Raw genomic sequence first — 21,514 nt, 5'->3', positions numbered from 1 at the left:
TATACCGGCTGCGCGAACAAGAGGATGAGGTTAATACATTTTTTTTTGTTTGTTTTTTAACCCCTCAAGCCACATTTTTTTAAAGCATTCTGTATTAAGAATGCTATTATTTTCCATTATAACCATGTCATAATGGAAAATAATACAGTGAATTTACTTTATTGGGGTCTGGGGTTGCTCATCCCTATCATCTCCTAGCAACCATGCGTGAAAATCGCACCGCATCCGCACTTGCTTTCTATGGGGCCTGGGTTGCGTGAAAAACTCAGAATATAGAACATGCTGTGATTTTCCTGCAACGCACAAGTGATGCGTGAAAATCACCGCTCATCTGCACAGCCCATTGAAGCGAATGGGTCCGGATTCAGTGCTGGTGCAATGCGTTCACCTCACGCATAGTACCCACGCGGAAAACTTGCCCGTGGGAAAGGGGCCAAACAGCTAAAATCATCGTCTGTTCTAAGGTGTCAGGGAGAGGGTAACTGACCAAAATATCCTTCAAGTCCTCAGACATGAACTGACATCTAAGCACTGGATCGTTCCTAACACAGGAAACACACCATTTCCGGAATTTGGTGCAATATTCCTCGTCTGTCTCCCTGACTAAGGGTACTTTCATACTAGCATTTTTCTTTTCCTGCGCTGAGTTCTGTCCTAGGGGCTCAAATCCGGAAAAGAACTGATCAGTTTTATCCTAATGCATTCTGAATGGAGAGTAATCCGTTCAGGATGCATCAGGATGTCTTCAGTTCAGTCTTTTTGACTGATCAGGCTTTTCAGAAAACCGTAGCATGTTGTATTTTTACCTCCGGCCCAAAATCCTGAACACTTTGACTGAACGCCGGATCCGGTCTTTTTCCCATTGACTTGCATTAACACCGGATACGGCGCTGTGTGTTCAGTCAAACCGGATCCGACTTTTGCATGTTAAACCCGAAAAATGTGAAAAAAAAAGTCAAAGTCCATAAATGGCGGATCCGTTTTTTCCAATTCCTTTTTTTTATTGTGATCAAAATCCTATTCAGGATTCAAATGTAATCCGTTTTCACACGTTTTTCCGGATCCGGCAGGCAGTTCCGGTGTCGGAATTGAACGTCGGATTTAAACAACGCTAGTGTGAAAATAGCCTTAGAGACTTTAATTGAGACTCTGCTACAGCTGCCTAATTGGGTTCATTGTAGAGTACACTTAAAAAACGCTTCAACAGTAGCTAGGCAAGGGGAATCCGTGGGGAGAGAGTAAGCCCATACTTGTGGGTCTCCCTGCAACAAAGAGATAATGCCTACTCTCTGTTGTTTGGAACCCAAAGAGTGTGGGGGTAGACTAAAATAAAGCTTACAGCTCTCTTTAAATGCAAAAAAAAATTATCTTATCCCCTGAAAACGGTCAGGCAGCTTTATCCCTACCTACTTGCACGGTCCGTCCTAACAGACGGCGTACAACTGGCCGGCAGTCCGTAGCTTATGTACGTGCAGGGGCCTAATGAAAGGAACAACATAGAAAGTACACAATAGAGAGACAGATCACACAGAAACAAGGCTTCCCAGGCTGGCATCAGAGAGTAATAATCCAAGGTCAAGGATAGGAGGGCACACAATAAACTGTAATGCCAAATGAGTACAAGCCGAGGTCAAAAACCAGAAGGTCGCATCAGTACCAGGGGTAACACCAGGTCAAGGTCTAATACAAACCGAGGTCAGGAGGTAGAACCAGATCAGAGTCAAATACAAGCCAAGGTCAAAAGGTAGAAGTCGGACACACAGGAATTAATAGATATGAAGTAAGACCAATCACAGGCAACCTGTGGCCAGCAGGTTACCTGTTTAAATTGGTCCTCTAAATGGGTCATGTGATGTGGCCAGCGTCACATGACCCATGTCCCGCATCTCAGTACAGCTGAGTGCCGATTCAGTAACATCAGCGCTCAGTTCCCCAGCTGCTCGTTGTCTAGGGGATGGAGGACGCCGGCCATGCTGAGGAATCGCGCGCGGCTGGGCCCCCCCCCCCCCCGTCACCATGGAGACGAGGGCGCCAGCCACGTCCTCGCTCCTCCTCACTAGCTGGCGGTGCTGCAGGGAAAGAGCGTGTTGCTAGCCCCCCGTTACACAATCATTTGTAACCTTTCCTTATGGCTGGCCTCTGCTCCCAAAGCTTGCAATATATTTACACACACATATATATATATATATATATATATATATATATATATATAATCTGCAGCACTTCCAATAGATGAAAAAATGTGAAGTCCTTTATTCACTCATGCAACGTTTCAGTCTGCATTCTGGGGCCATTCTCAAGCAATACATACCTGGTCTCTGTGCATATTGATAAGGTGTCAATACATTTACATAATTGATAATCACTTAATAGTAATAAACATAAAGTTCTCACATGATATACAGTAAAAAGACCAGCAATATACGTAATAATTCATTATATACATAGTAAAGTGCTCTGTGGTCTCATGTTGATATATATTTTTCTAAATTCATATGTAAAACCCAGCTTTATCCTTAACTAATAAATAGTGTACATGATCTTCAGGTGTAAGGGGTGTTAACTTATGGGGAACACAGACCTCTCACCTGAAGAACACAATCAGCCGGCATAAATGCATAGCGTACAAGATATTTCAGTGTGCATGTCCGCGCGTCATAGTCACGTGATGCATCACGTGATCGGACAAAACATTGCTTGACTTGTATGAGGTTCCCATGCGCATGTCTGCGCATCACTGTCACGTGATACTTCACATGATCAGCGAAAGTATAGCAGCGTATCCTAGTAACCAGGTAATAATATAGTAAATCGAGCTATGAAATGTCACCGTAGGGAAAATGCAGTGGGAAAGGGGTGGGAAGTGCTGCGATTAAGTGGACCTAACCCGATCCCGTGTCAAGAGGCACATGTGCTGGATAACTGGCCATTACCCAACACATATTGTCACGAGGGTGTCAAGAGCCACGTCTGACTCCGTTATACCCGGGGTCAGGAAGTCGCAGCGGGTGGCTGCGCGCTCTATGTCTAAAGATCACGTTGTTTCTTAGTGATTGTTTTCTGTGTTTGCCTTGCAATCCTTTTTGTCTCACTCAGGGATCCGTAGCTTCTCCTCCTCAGCTGTTTCTTGTCTGCCACTCCCAACCTCCTTATATTCTCCTCTCACACTTCTCTAGTTGCCAGTTATAGAGCTTCCTGCCTGGACTTCTATACTGACCCACTGGAGCTGTGAATCCTGGTTGTTGTTCCAGAGTGCTACCCTCCGGATCCCTGTTGGGCTTTTTGTTGTCTCCTGTTGTCGCCCACCTGGGATTATATGTTGAGTCTGTATTGTCTGTCCTCCCCTTGGTGTTTTCCTTTAGAGCTAGTGGTGCGGACTAGTGTTCCCACCGCCCTGTTCACTATCTAGGGCTCATCTTAGGGAAAGCCAGGGTTTTAGGCACGTGATCGGCGTACGGGTGAGGAACCAGTCTAGGGACGTCAGGGCAGCCAGGTGCCAGCCGCAAGGTGAGTCAGGGGTCACCACCTTCCCTCTCACTTGGGCAGGGCCTTCCTCTTTCCCTCCCTCTGTGTCACGTATGTGATAGTCACGCCGATCGTGATACATATACGCCAATCGACCCTACCTGCCTCCCACATAGAATGACAAATTGTTAAGTATGATGTCCTAGTCACAGACACCTTGTGTATACACTGAAAAGTACAAAAGGCACCGCAAAGTGTAATCCCACAAGACGGTGTCCCCTGGGTCTCTCAGCAAAATCTTAGATTATTAGGATCCAGCATACATGTCATGCCTAATAATATTTTAAAAAAAACATAATCAATCGAGAAGAAAAAAATTTGATAAAAAGAAAAATACATAAAAATCAATACAGCTGACTGTGTTTCTTTCTATTTGGCAAGACGGTCATATGTTGACCCTCCAGAACAACTCTAAAATAATAAGATATCGTGTTCTAAACCTAAAAACAACTATATACACAGACTGTATGAGACGGAAAAGAGACAAAAGGTTTAAAATGGACTATTCAGACAAATAATCAGGGTGAAATCAACACTGAGACCATTTGGTCTTAGCGTATTAAGTTTAAATATCCACTCTGCTTCCTGTTTTTTTTTTTATAATTTGACACTATTACCCCCCGTTCTTAGAGGGGGAACCTGATCAATAATCATGTATTTAAGATCACCTTCGGTATGTTTTTTATCAGCAAAGTGTTTAGGCACCGGTAAGTCTTTGCTTTCTGATCGAAATAGTGGTGCTGGTTAAATCTTGTTTTCAAATCACAGGTTGTCTCCCCGACATATAGCAATTGCACAGGCACCAGAGAACATAAATAACATAAGAAGAATCGCATGTCAAATAATGTCTAATAGCATATGCTACTTGCGTAGTCGGATGTGTGAATTGTGTACCCTTGATCATGTACAGTCCTGATCAAAAGTTTAAGACCACTTGAAAAATGGCAAAAAATCATATTTAGCATGGCTGGATCTTAACATGGTGCCAAGTAGAGCTTTAACATGCTATAAATAATAACGAATAAACTGAAACAGGCTGTTTTTCAGCTGATCAAAAGTTTAGGACCACACCTCCCAAAAAAAAAACTACCCCCCCCCCCCCCCCCAAAACAGAAATCCAACTTCCAAACATGAACTCAGTAATGAGTAGCTCCGCCGTTATTGTTTATCACTTAAAAAATTTGTTTCGGCATGCTTGATGCAAGCGTTTTCATGAGGTGAGTGGGAACATTTCTCCAAGTGGTGAAGATGGCCGCACGAAGGCCATCTACTGTCTGTAACTGTTGTCCATTTTTGTAAACTTCCCTTGCCATCCATCCCCAAAGGTTCTCAATTGGATTTAGATCAGGGGAACACGCAGGGTGGGCCAAAAGAGTGAGGTTATTCTCCTGGAAGAAGTTCCTTCTCCTACGGGCATTGTGTATTGTAGCGTTGTCCTGTTGAAAAACCCAGTTGTTACCACACAGGTGAGGGCCCTCAGTCATGAGGAATGCTCTCTGCAACATCTGAACATAGCCAGCGGCCGTTTGACGCCCCTGCACTTCCTGAAGCGCCATTGTTCCACTGAAGGAAAAAGCACCCCAGACCATTATGGCGCCCCCTCCACTGTGGCGCGTAAAAAACATCTCAGGTGGGATCTGCTTGTCATGCCAGTAACATTGGAAACCATCAGGACCATCAAGGTTACATTTTTTTCTCATCAAAGAATAAAACTTTCTTCCACCTTTGAATGTCCCATGTTTGGTGCTCTCTTGCAAAGTCCAAACGAGCAGTTCTGTGGTGTACAAGGAGACAAGGTCTTTGAAGACGTTTTTTGTTTTTGAAGCTCTTCAGTCTCAGATGCCATCTGATGGTTATGGAGCTGCAGTCAGCACCAGTAAGGGCCTTAATTTGGATCGAGGATCGTCCAGTGTCTTGACGGACAGCCAATTGGATCCTCCGGCTCAGTGCTGACGAATTTGTTTTGGGTCTTCCACTTGACTTTTTTGTTCTATAACCCTCAGGATCATTTAAGAAATTCCAAATGACTGTCTTACTGCGTCCCACCTCAGCAGCGATGGAACGCTGTGAGAGACCCTACTTATGCAGTTCAACAATCCAACCACGTTCAAAAAGGGAGAGTTTTTGCCTTTGCCATCACAACGTGTGACTACCTGACAGAAAATGACAATTAATCCACATCTTTGCACAGATTTGGCCTTTTAAAGGCATGTGGTCCTAAAGTTTTGATCAGCTGAAAAACAGCCTGTTTCAGTTTAATGGTTATTTTCAATTAATTGAATTCTCAAAAAATGTTTTCTCACTCTCATTTCTTCTTGTTGCATGTTGAAGCTCTACTTGGAACCTTGTTAAGATCCAACAATGTAAAATATGATTTTTTGGCATTTTTCAAGTGGTCTTAAACTTTTGATCATGACTGTATTTGCAGTTCACACAATGTAAGCATGGATAACAAACAACCTATTTTTTTTAAGTCAAAAATGTTTGTTGCAAAGTCTTACTGGATCCTATGCAATTTTTCACTAGCCTGTCTTTAAGATTACGGGATCTCCTATAGGACATTAAAAGGTTGAAATTTTTATTCTGTAACATCAGCATGGCTAAAAGAGACTAGTGTGTATGAATAATCTTGCTGATATGAGTACTAATGCCACTATAAGTCGATACAAAAGGTATACGCTGTCTATTATGATCCCTAGTGTTTCAGATCTGTCTTTCAATTGGAGACGTTTACGCTGCTCAGCATTGAGAAAGAGATAAAAAGACTCCCATTCTGCAATCGTCCCTGTCCAAATGACGAAAATATTGTCTGTTTTGCCACCACCTCAGCACATGGTTGAAGTAGTGGGACACATAGACGCAGTGTTCCTCCACATGCGCGACATGGGCATGTTGGCATAAGTAGGCACCACATTCGTCCCCATGGCCGCCCCCTAATTTGCATATAGTAGTCATCTCCAAATAAATAAATACATTTTAAGTATCAGATGCAGTAAAGATAAAACAAAATTTCTGCATTCGGGTGTAAAGTCAGAAGTGTTCAGGGCCTCCCTAACTGATGTCATGCCTAAGTAGTGTTGGATAGAGGTATACAGGCTGACAATATCGAAGGTTGCCAAAATGGCCCCCTCCGGTATGTCAACCATAGTTAATTTTTTAAGGAAGTCTGTGGTATCTTGTATATAAGATTTAGCTTCTTTTGCATATTGACATAATTTATCCAGAAAAATCGAGGCTTTGCTCAATAAAGACCCCCTGTTAGAAACAATGGGCCTGCCCAGTGGACATTGTGCGTTTTTATGAATTTTGGGCAATAAATAAAACAATGGAGTAGTGGGATGTTCGACTAACAAAAATTCATATAGTTTCTAAAATGTATAAAAGATAGATGCAAAGCAGACAGGTAGGCAACACCAGCAGGATCCAGTTAGTTCCTGACAAAATAGAGAGCCATTCACAAGTACGGTCCGTTCCTCCATGTGTGTAAGTATATTATACACTAGCAGAAGGATCTGGCTTTGCACGGGTATATTTAATCTATTTCAACAGTATCAACAGTATCCCCCATAACAGTGACCTCTACAGAACCCCGCCCCCTTAACAGTGAACTCCACAGCTCCTCATCCCTTAACACTGACTTCCCCACAGTGCCCAGCCTCCTTAAAATGGGACCTCCACAGCAGTCCATCCCCTTAACTTTGACCTTCACAGCAGCCCATCCCCTTAACTTTGACCTTCACAGCAGCCTGCCCCTTTAACAGTGAGTTTCACAGTACCCCACTCCCTTGATATTGACCTCCTCAGAGGCCCGCTCACTTAACAGTGACCTATACAACACCCTTTCCCTTAATACAGACCTCCATAGGGGACTGCCCCCTTATCTGTGACCTCCACTGTTCCCTGCCCCCTTAACAGAGACCTCCACAGTACCCCGTTCCCTCAACAGTGACCTCCACAGTACCCCACTCCCTTAACAGTGACCTCCACAGCAGCTGCCCCTTTAAGGCTAGGACTACATGACAACATGTGTTGAATGACATTTGTCTCGCAACAAATTTTATAAGGATAGGCTATGGTGTCGCACTGTGACTTATTGTCACATGACACATTTCGTGTAGCCCTATCCTAAAGCTAACCTACAGCAGTGAAGAAAAATGGCTCTGTTATGGAAACCTGGAGTAAAACTGTGTGTTTGTGGAGACTAAGGACTTGTGAACTTCTATTGGTTGATAAGGCACATGTGACCGTGTGTCCGGCAGTTGGGATATGAAGAGAAAGACTTGCAGGCTTCTATTGGCTAATGAAGGAAATTTTGGGGGAATATCTCAGAAACGGTACATCCTAGAGAGCTGAGACATGGTCTAAAACCTTCCCAGACACCTGATGTACCTGTGTGCCAAATTTGGCAAGAATCAGTCCAGTTGTTTGGTCGCACATAAAGAACAGACATCTCACGGGGTGTTTTACTGCCTTAAAGGGGTTGTGTCACTTCAGCAAGTGGCATTTATTATGTAGAGAAAGTTAATACGAAACACTTACTAATGTTTTATGATTATCCATATTGCTTCCTTCACTGATTGGATTCATTTTTCCAATCAGTAATTATCATATTATAAACTGCTCATTTCCATGGTTGCGACCACCCTGCAGTCCAGCAGGGGTGGACGTGCTTGCACACTATAGGAAAAAGCACCAGTCTATTTGAGCTCCCACTGTCTCAGCCACCAGAGAGGCTGGCGCGTTATCCTATAGCGTGCAAGCATGATCACCGCTGCTGGATTGCAGGGTGGTCGTAACCATGGAACGAGCAGTGTATAATGTGATGGAAAAAATGAATCCAATCAGCAAAGGAAGAAATATAGACAATCACAATACATTAGTAAGGCCCCTTTCACACGGGCGAGAATTCCGTGCCGGTGCAATGTGGGATGTGAACGCATTGCACCCACACTGAATCCGGATCCATTCACTTTAATGGGGCTGTTCATATGAGCAGTGATTTTCACGCATCACTTGTGCGTTGCGTGAAAATCTCAGCATGTTCTTTATTCTGCGTTTTTCACACAACACAGGCCACATAGAAATGATTGTTATAAGGGAAAATAATAGCATTCTGAATACAGGATGCCTACTAAAATGTGGCTTTAGGCTTTACTCACACGATTTTCCCCGTTTGCAGACGCAACGCATCCGGACCTAATCCGGACACGCTCGTCTGCAAGGGGCCTAAGTGTCTTGTATTAACTTTCTCTACACAATAAATGCCACTTGCTGAAGTGACGCAACCCCTTTAAGGTAGTAAACACCCCGAGGTGGCTTAGTAGTAAATAGATCTTTGGAAAATACAAGACAGTGAGGGGGAGATTTATCAAACTGGTATACAGTAGAACAGTCTTAGTTGCCCATAGCAACCAGATTCCACCTTTTCTTTTCCAAAGGAATCTGATTGGTTGCTATGGGCAACTAAGCCAGCTCTACTTTACACCAGTTTGATAAATCTCCCGCTTAATGTCTACAATTTGGAAGCATAATTATGTCCATGACTTTTATAAACCTATTGATATTTTACAGGCCACTTCCTGAAGACACAGGATTGGATACTCTTGGTTCTCCCACAGATGACATTACATCTTGTAGGTACTTTACTAAACCAAAACGTTTCTAAGATGAAAAACATTACACACATTTATATATTTATGCATTTCTTTTTATTTAGCTCCGCCGAGTACGCTAAACATCAGTGGATCTCATCGCAAGCGTAAAACCCTAGTAGCTCCAGAGATTAATATCTCATTAGACCAGAGTGAAGGCTCTGTACTTTCTGATGACTTTCTAGATACGCCAGATGATCTGGACATCAATGTGGATGATATTGAGACTCCAGATGAAACAGATTCATTAGAGTTCCTGGCCAATGGAAATGAGTTGGAATGGGAAGGTAGGATGATCACATTGGTGAAGTCTGTGATCACTGCGTTGTAGAACAAGTGATTTGAGTGGCTAATTGATCAATTAAGATATCCAGAAGTTGTCCAATTTCTTGTAAATAATGTAATCATAATTCTAATGCAAATATATAGCAATGGACATTGTGTTCCAGGTTAAACCTCTGGTGCTGCTTAATATGAACAAGCAATGTGGTCTGGTATCCAAGTTATATGTTGGTAGACAGGGAGGGCCAACTACATATTGCTTTATCTAGTCTCTTGTAGTGCTGTGTGTCTGCCAGCTTTGAGATAAGCATGCACAGCCATAAGCATTGTAAAACATAATTTACATACACTATATGCAGGGATTAAGAAACAAAGCATCTATGGTATAAAGGAACCTGAGGACAGAGCTGTGAAGAACACTATATCACTGTTGATTACTAGCAATACAATAGTTGTTTTTTTCTATACCATTTTTTTCCCCAAAAAAAATAAAAAATTAGAAAACAGTTTTTCATGTGTGTTAATCTCCTGACTTTAGGACATCTGTATGACATGCTGTGGCACGAGTGTAGAGTCCATATATTTTTTATTTCAGCAGGAATACATTCATATCAAATGTTCTCCAGGTAAATCATTTTATCCATAGATGACACACCTGTTGCAAGTGCCAAGAATATGCCTGGAGACAGCGCTGACTTGTTTGGTGATGGAGCTGTGGAAGAAGGCGGTACTACAAATGGACGCCTGTGGAGGACTGTGATCATAGGCGAGCAGGAACATCGCATTGATCTGCAAATGATCAAACCATACATGAAGGTGGTTACACATGGAGGTGAGGGGTTACCACTATTATATTTATCTAATACTGTCACATCTTGATATCAGTAGGAAAACTATTTTTCACCTTATACAAGCCTCAATAGCATCTGTGCTTACTTTAAGCTAATCTCTTTCCATTTGTTTCAGGGTACTATGGTGAGGGTCTGAACGCCATCATTGTATTTGCTGCTTGTTGTCTACCTGACAGCACCTGTCCAGATTACCATTACATCATGGAGAATCTTTTCCTGTACGTTAAGATGATGAATATAATCAACTGCCACGAGCACTAGGCTTATCTTCCACTTGCACAAACATTGGCATCATGGATCCCACTTGTAAAAACTGCAAACCATTAACATCAGAGTCAGTTGCAAGAAAAAGTATGTGAACCCTTTGGAATGATATGGATTTCTGCACAAATTGGTCATAAAATGTCATCTGATCTTCATCTAAGTCACAACAATAGACAATCACAGTCTGCTTAAACTAATAACACACAAAGAATTAAATGTTACCATGTTTTTATTGAACACACCATGTACACATTCACAGTGCAGGTGGAAAAAGAATGTGAACCCTTGGATTTAATAACTGGTTGAACCTCCTTTGACAGCAATAACTTCAACCAAACGTTTCCTGTAGTTGCAGATCAGACATGCACAACGGTCAGGAGTAATTCTTGACCATTCCTCTTTACAGAACTGTTTCAGTTCAGCAATATTCTTGGGATGTTTGGTGTGAATCGCTTTCTTGAGGTCATGCCACAGCATCTCAATCGGGTTGAGGTCAGGACTCTGACTGGGCCACTCCAGAAGGCATATTTTCTTCTGTTTAAGCCATGCTGCTGTTGATTTACTTCTATGCTTTGGGTCGTTGTCCTGTTGCAACACCCATCTTCTGTTGAGCTTCAGCTGGTGGACAGATGGCCTTAAGTTCTCCTGTAAAATGTCTTGATATACTTGGGAATTCATTTTTCCTTTGATGATAGCAATCCGTCCAGGCCCTGACGCAGCAAAGCCGCCCCAAACCATGATGCCCCCACCACCATACTTCACAGTTGGGATGAGCTTTTGATGTTGGTGTGCTGTGCCTCTTTTTCTCCACACATAGTGTTCTGTGTTTCTTTCAAACAATTAAACTTTGGTTTCATCTGTCCACAGAATATTTTGCCAGTACTGCTGTGGAACAGCCAGGTGCTCTTCTGCAAACTGTAAACGTGCAGCAATGTTTTTTTTGGACAGCAGTGGCTACCTCTGTGGTATCCTCCCATGAAATCCATTCTTGTTTAGTGTTTTACGTATCGTAGATTCGCTAACAGGGATGTTAGCATATGCCAGAGACTTTTGGAAGTCTTTAGCTGACACTAGGATTCTTCTTCACCTTATTGAGCAGTCTGCACTGTGCTCTTACAGTCATCTTTACAGGACGGCCACTCCTAGGGAGAGTAGCAGCAGTGCTGAACTTTCTCCATTTATAGACAATTTGTCTTATCGTGGACTGATAAACAGCAAGGCTTTTGGAGATACTTTTATAACCCTTTCCAGCTTTATGCAAGTCAACAATTCTTAATCGTAGGTCTTCTGAAAGCTCTTTTGTGTGAGGCATCATTCACATCAGGCAATGCTTCTTGTTAAAAGCAAACCCAGAACTGGTGTGTTTTTTTTATAGGCCAGGGCAGCTGTAATCAACACCTCCAATCTCATCTTATTGATTGGACTCTAGTTGGCTGACACCTCACTCCAATTAGCTCTTGTAGATGTCATTATTCTAGGGGTTCATACTTTTTCCACCTGCACTGAATGTTTGTCATGGAACCATGAACCAGACGTACAACAGAGATGAGTGGAAATAAGAAGGCTTTATTGGAAATCAAGCCGTAGCAAAAGTCCAAACGGATGGCTAAACCGAAGCAGGGTCTTGCGTAGACAGAGGTCAGGAACCAGGAGGGTGGTCAGACGAAGCCAGGATCAGGAACCAACGGGGTAGTCAGACGAAGCCAGGATCAGGAACCAACGGGGTAGTCAGACGAAGCCAGGATCAGGAACCAACGGGGTAGTCAGACGAGGCCAGGATCAGGAACCAGAAGCAGCAGCAGTCTTAGAAGCATGTGAACACAGGAGGACCAAGCAAGGAACTGAAGCCACAGACCTTCTATATATATGAGCTAGGCATCCAGCTCCTCCCAGTGGGAAGGAGGAGCCGCAGGGTGGGAGGCTACAAGAAACCCAGAAACCAAGATGGCCGCCAGCACATGTCAAACGAAGGAGAACAGTGAGAAGGTAAGACCATGACAGTACCTCCCCCTCAAGGGCCCCTCCTCCGCGGAGTAAGGAACGGTTTCAGAGGGAAGCGTGCGTGGAAGGCTCGGAGCAACGCAGGAGCATGGACATCTGCGGAGGGAACCCAGGAACGCTCCTCTGGACCATAACCACGCCAATGGACCAAAAACTGCAACCGACCGCGGACCAGGCGTGAGTCCAGGATATTGCTCACCTCATATTCCTCACGATTGCCCACTTGGACCGGACGGGGCCGAGGAACCGAGGAAGTGAAACGATTACACACCAATGGCTTCAACAGGGAGACATGAAACACGTTGGAGATCCGCATGCCAGGAGGAAGCGCAAGGGCATAGGCTACCGGGTTTACCCTGTGAAGCACTCGGAAGGGACCAACAAAGCGAGGCGCCAGCTTGGGAGTGGGCACTCGAAGGTTGAGGTTGCGGGTGGACAACCATACACGGTCTCCGACCTGGTAGGAAGGAGCGGGCGCTCGTCTGCGATTAGCCTGGAGTCTCTGGCGTTGCGCAGAGACCTCAAGGGACCTCTGGATCTGTACCCAAGAAGTACGTAGGACGGAAAGGTGATCCTCCACAGCCGGAGTATCCTGGGGAGAGAATACCTCCGGTAACACGGCAGGTTGGAACCCATAATTGGCCATGAAGGGAGACGTCCCAGAGGAAGAGTTCACCGCCGTGTTCCTGGCAAACTCAGCCCAAGGCAGGAGGTCAACCCAATTGTCTTGGTGATCGGAGACATAGCAACGAAGGAATTGCTCCAAGGCCTGATTGGATCGTTCTGCGGCCCCATTGGACTGAGGGTGGTAGGCCGAGGAGAAAGAGAGATGAATCCCCAACTGGGAGCAAAAGGCGCGCCAGAACCTGGACACAAACTGACTCCCCCGATCCGACACAATCTCCTTGGGCAAACCGTGCAACCGGAAGACCTCCCTGGCAAAAATCGAGGCCAACTCTTGTGCAGAGGGTAACTTCTTGAGAGGAACACAGTGGCACATTTTGGAAAACCGATCCACAATCATGAGAATGACCGTATGGCCTCGGGATGCAGGGAGGTCCACAATGAAATCCATCCCCAGGTGTGACCATGGACGCTCCCCGGTGGCTATGGGTTGCAAAAGGCCCAAGGGAAGGTGCCGAGGGGACTTACTCTGGGCACAAACGGAGCATGCCGCTACATATGCGGCGATGTCGGAACGTAGAGAAGGCCACCAGAACAGACGTGAAACCGCCCAGGACAGCTGATTCTTTCCAGGGTGCCCCGCGGCCTTGGAGTTATGGTAGGTTCGCAACAACCGAGTGCGCAACTCCTCAGGCACAAAACATCTGCCGTTGGGTCTCCCAGAGGGAGCACCAGATTGAGCCGCCAGAATCTGCTCACCCAGAGGAGAGGTCAGGCTGGTGCGAATAGCGGCCAGGATCTGATTCGGGGGTATGACCGTAGTCGGAATCGACTCCTCCCCGGACAGCTCGGAGTACTGCCGTGATAAGGCATCCGCTCTGATGTTCTTGGAGCCGGGTAGGTAGGAGACCACGTAATTAAAACGTGACAAGAACAGAGCCCATCTGGCCTGACGTGGTGTCAATCTCTTGGCCTCAGAGAGGTAGGTCAGATTCTTGTGGTCCGTCAGGATGAGAACCGGAACCACCGAGCCCTCGAGCAAGTGCCTCCATTCTTTAAGGGCCTGCACGATGGCCAATAACTCCCTGTCACCAATCTGATAGTTGCACTCCGCGGAAGACAGTTTCCGGGAGTAAAACCCACAAGGAAGCAGAGGACCCTCTGGTGTTCTACGCTGAGACAGGAGGGCGCCTACTCCCGTCTCAGACGCGTCCACCTCGAGGACAAAAGGCAACCCAGGGTTGGGATGCGACAGAATCGGAGCCGACACAAAGGCGGACTTTAGAGCCTCAAAAGCTCGGATGGCCTCGAGAGGCCAGACCTGAGGATTACTGCCCTTCCTGGTCAGATCCGTGAGAGGCTTGGCTAGCATGGAAAAGTCCCTGATGAACTTCCGATAATAATTGGCGAAGCCCAAAAAGCGCTGCAGGGCACGAAGCCCACTGGGCTGGGGCCACTGTAAGACAGCCGAAACCTTCTCAGGATCCATGGAGAACCCCTCAGCGGAAATGATGTAACCTAAGAAGGTTACCTGGGATCGGTGAAATTCGCATTTCTCAAGCTTACCGAACAGCTTGTTCTCTCGTAAGCGTTGCAACACTCGTCTGACATCCAGAATGTGGGCCTCCATGGATGCAGAATATACCAAGATGTCATCCAAATAGACCACCACACACTGCTGCAACAGGTCACGGAAAACATCAATGATGAATTCCTGGAAGACTGCGGGCGCATTGCACAACCCAAAGGGCATAACCAAGGATTCATAATGACCGGTCCTGGTGTTAAACGCGGTCTTCCACTCATCGCCCGCCTTGATCCTTACCAGGTTATATGCCGCCCTCAGGTCGAGTTTGGTAAAGACCGTGGCCCCTTTGAGGCGATCGAACAGCTCGGAAATCAAGGGTATCGGGTAAGCGTTCTTGATCGTGATGCGATTGAGACCCCTATAATCGATGCAAGGCCTCAACTCGCCGCCCTTCTTTTTCACAAAGAAAAATCCAGCCCCTGCCGGGGACGAGGATTTGCGAATGTGTCCGCGTGAAAGCGCCTCCCTCACGTACTCCTCCATGGCCTCATTCTCCGCTACCGACAGTGGATAGACTTTGCCACGAGGAGGAACGGCACCGGATTGTAACTCTATGGCACAATCGTATGGGCGGTGCGGAGGTAGGGCAACCGCGCGCACCTTATCGAATACATCCCGGTACTCTTCGTATTCAGGAGGCAACAGAGAGTCCGAGGAAGTACACAGTAACTTGACAGGCCCATGGATGCAACTAGCCCCACACTGCGGTGACCACGAGAGGATCTCGACCGATCTCCAATCGAAAGTCGGATTATGCTTCTGGAGCCAGGGGTACCCCAAGACCACCGAGTAGTGTGGAGACGAAATAACCTGGAGACAGACCGACTCTCTGTGAACGGCACCAATGGCTATCCCCACTGGAAGGGTCTCATGAGTCACGTGTGGCGGCAGAAGTGGTCTGCCGTCTATCGCCTCAAGAGCCAGTGGGGAACCTCGAGGCTGCAGAGGAATGGAATTGGCGGCAACGAACACTCTATCAATGAACAAACCACCAGCACCAGAGTCCACCAACGCCTGGGTCGTCACCGAGCCCCCGACCCAGGAGAGGACAACCGTGATCAGTGGTTTGTCAACACGGGAAACCGGGGACGAGGAGACTCCACCCAAGATCTGCCCCCGACAGGACCTCAGGTGCGAGCGTTCTCCCGGACGGTTCGGACATGCCAACCGAAAATGCCCACCGAGACCACAGTACATGCATCGGCCCTCGTGTCTCCGGAGTACCCTCTCCCCCTCAGACAGGCGAGCAAACCCCCGCTGCATGGGTTCACCCCCAGACAAGTCATCCCCAGGAGGCGTGGGAGGAGAGGGAGGCACGGGTGGGACAGCAAACGTAGGCGCCAATCTGTTAGGAGACCTCCGCAGGCTCTCCTTAAAGGAAGGTCTCTCCCTGAGTCTGGTGTCAATCAAAATCAGGAAAGAAATAAGAGACTCGAGCTCCACTGGTAGGTCCTTAGCTGCAACCTCATCCTTCAAGGCATCCGAGAGACCATGAGAGAAAGCAGCGACCAGAGCCTCATTATTCCAGCCCACCTCTGCTGCCAGGGTACGAAACTCAATGGCGTATTCAGCTACGGATCGTAAACCCTGTCTGATGGACATAAGGAGCTTCGCAGCAGAGGCAGCACGAGCCGGCACATCGAATACCTTCCGAAGAGAAGCAACAAAACCGGAAAACTCGGCAACCACCGGATTGTTGTTCTCCCATAAAGGGCTGGCCCAGGCCAAGGCCTTGTCCGAGAGCAGCGAGATCAAGAAGCCCACCTTTGATCTTTCAGTAGGAAAGGCATGTGGCAGCAACTCGAAATAAATGCCCACCTGGTTAAGGAAACCTCGGCACTGAGTTGGCTCTCCCCCAAAGCGCTGTGGAAGGGGGGCAGAACCGGTCATACCCCGAGACACCGCAGGCGCAGCAACAGGTGTCGGGGTAGACTCTGGCGCAACAACCGGAGTGGCAGTAGGAGCGGGCCCAGGAGCGACAACCGACCCATCGGCAACGGAAGCGAAATGAGCCGTGCGTTCAAGCAGGGTTTGCAACGCCACAGCGAACCGACCCAACAGGTGATCCTGCTGATCAAGTCTGGCAACCAGCGTAGGTAGCGAGGATGGCCCTGTACCGTCAGAATTCATGGCTTGGTCCTAATGTCATGGAACCATGAACCAGACGTACAACAGAGATGAGTGGAAATAAGAAGGCTTTATTGGAAATCAAGCCGTAGCAAAAGTCCAAACGGATGGCTAAACCGAAGCAGGGTCTTGCGTAGACAGAGGTCAGGAACCAGGAGGGTGGTCAGACGAAGCCAGGATCAGGAACCAACGGGGTAGTCAGACGAAGCCAGGATCAGGAACCAACGGGGTAGTCAGACGAAGCCAGGATCAGGAACCAACGGGGTAGTCAGACGAGGCCAGGATCAGGAACCAACGGGGTAGTCAGACGAGGCCAGGATCAGGAACCAGAAGCAGCAGCAGTCTTAGAAGCATGTGAACACAGGAGGACCAAGCAAGGAACTGAAGCCACAGACCTTCTATATATATGAGCTAGGCATCCAGCTCCTCCCAGTGGGAAGGAGGAGCCGCAGGGTGGGAGGCTACAAGAAACCCAGAAACCAAGATGGCCGCCAGCACATGTCAAACGAAGGAGAACAGTGAGAAGGTAAGACCATGACAATGTTTACATGGTGTGTTCAATAAAAACATGGTAACATTTAATTCTTTTGTGTGTTATTAGTTTAAGCAGACTGTGATTGTCTATTGTTGTGACTTAGATGAAGATCAGATCACATTTTATGACCAATTTGTGCAGAGATCCATATCATTCCAAAGGGTTCACATACTTTTTCTTGCAACTGAGAGTACATTATGGGTCTTTTAAAACTGAAAGTATTTGCCACCCTCCCCCATAAGCAATGAATGCTTTCTTGAAGAGGACCTGTGCCCTCTCTCAACATGTCTGTTTTAGTAATTACTTGCATTCCCCACATACTAACAGTTCTACAGCACCTATTGTTTTGACTCTGATTCCTGCTGGAAGTTATGAATGAATTGCTAGCCGTTTGAAATGAAGGTCCAGATGGGTATTACCAGTTAGGGATGTGTCCCTGCACAGTCTGACGCTATCCAATTAGTGCTGCCAGTGTCAGACTGTGCAGGAGTACACCTCCAAATGGTAATGCCCAGCTGGACCTTCATTGCAAACTGCTAGCATTTCATTGATAACCTCTAGCAGAAATAATAAAGAGTCATAAGAACAGATGGTCCAGAATTATTATTACAAGGACAATGTAGATACTAAAACAGAGACTTCAGGAGAAGTTATAGGTCCTCTTTCAAGATTATTTTATACTGATGACCTGTCCTCTGGATACATCATCAGTATCTAAAAGGTGGAAGTTCAACACCCGGGACACTTGCCGCTCAGCTGTTTGAGAAGGCGTCGGCTCTCCTGTGAGTGCCGTAGTCTTTTGTGAGCTCACCGAGCTCCGCGTCATACCTTGTATAACGGTTGTGCTTGGTATCGCTCTCAGCCCCATTCACTTGAATAGGGCTGAGCTGCATCTAGGCCACATTAACGTGTTGTCACTCATTCTAGAAAAAGCTGTGATAAGGTTGTAGTGCCACAGGATAGGTTATCAGTATAAAAATCTTGGAAATCCCCTTTAAGTTCTGGTACAGTGCCGTATGATTAATAGGAGATGCCAAATATGCCATAAATGCCCGACTGGTGACCCCTGACAATCACTAGAACTAAGTGGTAGAAAGGGCTGTGCCACTATGTCTCCTATTGGCTTCATGTGGCTTTTTTTCTGAGTGGGCCTTTGACTATAAAGGGCTAGCCAGATCTCATATCTTTGTCTATAGTTAAATTGTATAAGATTATGGGGGAGATTTATCAAGCTTCTTGAACCTGAATTGTGCAGTAAAAAAGTCAGATGGTTCAGATTTTAGATTGTGCTCTACTGACCTGCTGAGATGCGTCAAATTGTTAGGGATCATGCGCCTCTCATGCCTTGTTAAAACTCCCTATATGTGTGATCACGTTTAAACACTATGGATATCTTTTCAATGTATTTTTCTTTGTCCAGTGCAGAAAAAATACAATAATCAACTCTTTGAATAGTCTAGGCCTGTGATGGCTAACCTTCGGCACTCCAGCTGTGGTAAAACTACGCCTCCCAAAATGCAAACTTGTTTCACTGTTCTTAAAATTCCATAGAAATGAATGGAGCATGCTGGGAGTCGTAGTTTCACCACAGCTGGAGTGCCTGAAAAATACACACAGTATTTATAAAAAGAAGCAAAAAAAAAAAAAAAACAGGAGTAAAATAACACTTGCATGTCCTGTGTTTCATATTTCCCATAGACCTTCTGCTAGCATCTGGAGCTAGTGCTTTTTCCACAAAAATGCTGTAAAAGTAAAAAAAAAAAATACGTGTGACAGCATGCTAAAGGAGTAAACGCCCTTTATATATCTCCAACATCACAAAATAACCCATATATTTACTACTTGTGTTTGATGTTGGCAGGTATGTAATAAGTAGTTTGGAGTTGCTAGTGGCTGAGGATTACATGATTGTTTACCTGAATGGTGCCACACCTCGACGTAGAATGCCGGGGCTAGGATGGCTCAAGAAGTGCTATCAGATGATAGATAGGAGGTGAGTTTATATTGGGATCTAGTGATGTGCCCATTCTAATATATTTACATTTCTGTCTTTATCATTGACTTGCAATAATAACCAAGAATGCCTAATCACAAATAATGTTAATAATGTTAGAATGTTAATCACAAATAATAAACCATCCTATAATTTGCATATTCAGGTTGGGCAATGGGATAACCCAAGTTTTGGTTGAGTAGACATCAGCTTTAGTTTAAATGACTGAAGTGGAAAATATTTGGACATTTTACTACCAACAGAACATAAAGATTCTAACTTCTGCCTATGAATCCTCTATGGCTACAGTCACATCTGTGGGACACAGTGGCGTACATAAAGTAGTAAGGGCCCCATAGCAGGATCAAACCCCCCACACAGGACAACAAGGGTTTCTGCCTAAACCCTTTTCAATGACCCTTGGACAATTTTTCCACTGCTTCGTTTGCTAAAAGTTGTTCCTTTAGAGGGTAGAGTCCTGACCAAGTTTTCACCTCCAGTAGAAGAGGAGATAATCCCAACTAAGACTGGGCCCCTTCTTGCCCTGGGGGCCATTGCAGTCGCATGGTCTCCCGCTATGGTCCCCTTGTGGGACTCTTTGTTTATGTTCCAATGTAGGAAAAAACTAGCAAAAACAAAAAAATTGAAGCAATGGATCTGTTAAATGACTAATAGCAAAGGCACCTGATGGACCTCAAGTTTTGAGACTGACACCAATTTAGGTTTTAACACAGTCTGTTAATTCAGTGTTTTTAGATCTTTTTGTCAGATGTTTCTATAGTATACTGAAGTACAATTAGAAATTGCATTTCATATATTTTTTTATACTTTCACACTTGCGTTCGGAGCGGATCCGTCTGGTATTTGTACAGACGGATCCGCTCCTATAATGCAAACGATGGTATCCGTTCAGACAGATCCGTCCAGACTTTACATTGAAAGTCAATGGGGGCGGATCCATTTGAAAAATGCACCATATTGTGTAACCTTCAAACGGATCCGCCCCCATTGACTTCCATTGTAACTCTGGACGGATCCGTTTGCCTCCGCACGGCCAGGCGGACGCGAACAGACGGTGCCAGACTGATGCATTCTGAGCGGATCCGCATCCACTCAGAATGCATTAGGGCTGGACGGATCCGTTCGGGGCCACTTGTGAGAGCCTTCAAACGGAACTCGCAAGCGGAGCCCCGAACGCTAGTGTGAAATTAACTTTGGGCGTATTTCAGGTGCAGATGGTGGCGCAACGGTTAGTTGCGCAGCTATCTGTGACTTCTCCCAGATCTAAAATTGTGGACATGGCGTGGGCGGGGAAGGGGATGAGCCGACAGGTGCAACTCATTTACCATTTTCTATGCCTGTTTTAGGCATAGAAAGCGGTCTAAATGTAAGACCGCTCGGAAGATGTTTTACATTTAGAAGTGATACTAGAAGCGCCAAAGTTATGGAGAGGCCCAAAATGTCATCATGCTAAAAAATGCATTGTTCATAACCAAATTGCTCCTGAATGGCTTGGAGAATTTGCTCTTGGAGGAGGTTTTGATGCCATTCTTTATTTATGGCAGTGTTCTTAGGCAAAATTATGAGAGATACCACGCCCTTGGATGAGATAGCCTTTTCTTCTCTTAACAATCATTTTTCAAAATGTCCCAAACAGTCTGAAGGGGGCTTCAACAGAGAAAATAACTTTACCCCAGCCCTCTGCAGTCCAATCCCTGTACTTCCTGCAGAACGTCAGCCTGTTCTTAATGTTTTTCTTGGAGAGACGCGGCTTCTTTGCTACCCTTCTTGACACCAGGCTATTCTCAAAAAACCTTTGTCTGACTGTGCAAAGTGGCGTAGCGTGGGTTGCCAGCACCCGGGGCAAGCCAAGTATTGCACCCTCCCACCTGTGGTCACGCCCCTTTTTTACATATAATGCAGTAGATATAACTTGCAGTCATACGTAACACTACAGATAACACAGTGATAACTCTCTGAGTACAGATAATGTCGTAGATGGGTGTGAGCCCCCATAATTCAGAGCACACACAGTGTGACCTGAAGTCTGGGGCCAGGCTGCTACAATGTGGG

At 45.8% G+C, this 21,514-nt stretch overlaps 1 protein-coding gene across 1 annotated transcript in view; it reads left to right on the top strand.

Annotated features, from left to right (window-relative positions):
• ATCAY (ATCAY kinesin light chain interacting caytaxin) overlaps positions 1 to 21,514 on the top strand; it is a 120,546-nt gene that overhangs the window by 38,564 nt on the left and 60,468 nt on the right. The window contains exons 3-7 of the mRNA XM_044282749.1: positions 9,097 to 9,158; positions 9,242 to 9,463; positions 10,105 to 10,290; positions 10,425 to 10,527; positions 19,310 to 19,441. Of these exons, the coding sequence (XP_044138684.1) occupies positions 9,097 to 9,158; positions 9,242 to 9,463; positions 10,105 to 10,290; positions 10,425 to 10,527; positions 19,310 to 19,441 (705 nt within the window). The remainder of the gene's footprint in view (positions 1 to 9,096; positions 9,159 to 9,241; positions 9,464 to 10,104; positions 10,291 to 10,424; positions 10,528 to 19,309; positions 19,442 to 21,514) is intronic.

This window comes from Bufo gargarizans, chromosome 1 (genome assembly GCF_014858855.1).
Source record: "Bufo gargarizans isolate SCDJY-AF-19 chromosome 1, ASM1485885v1, whole genome shotgun sequence".
NCBI lineage: Eukaryota > Metazoa > Chordata > Amphibia > Anura > Bufonidae > Bufo > Bufo gargarizans.
This window is presented reverse-complemented; position numbering and strand designations above follow the sequence as displayed.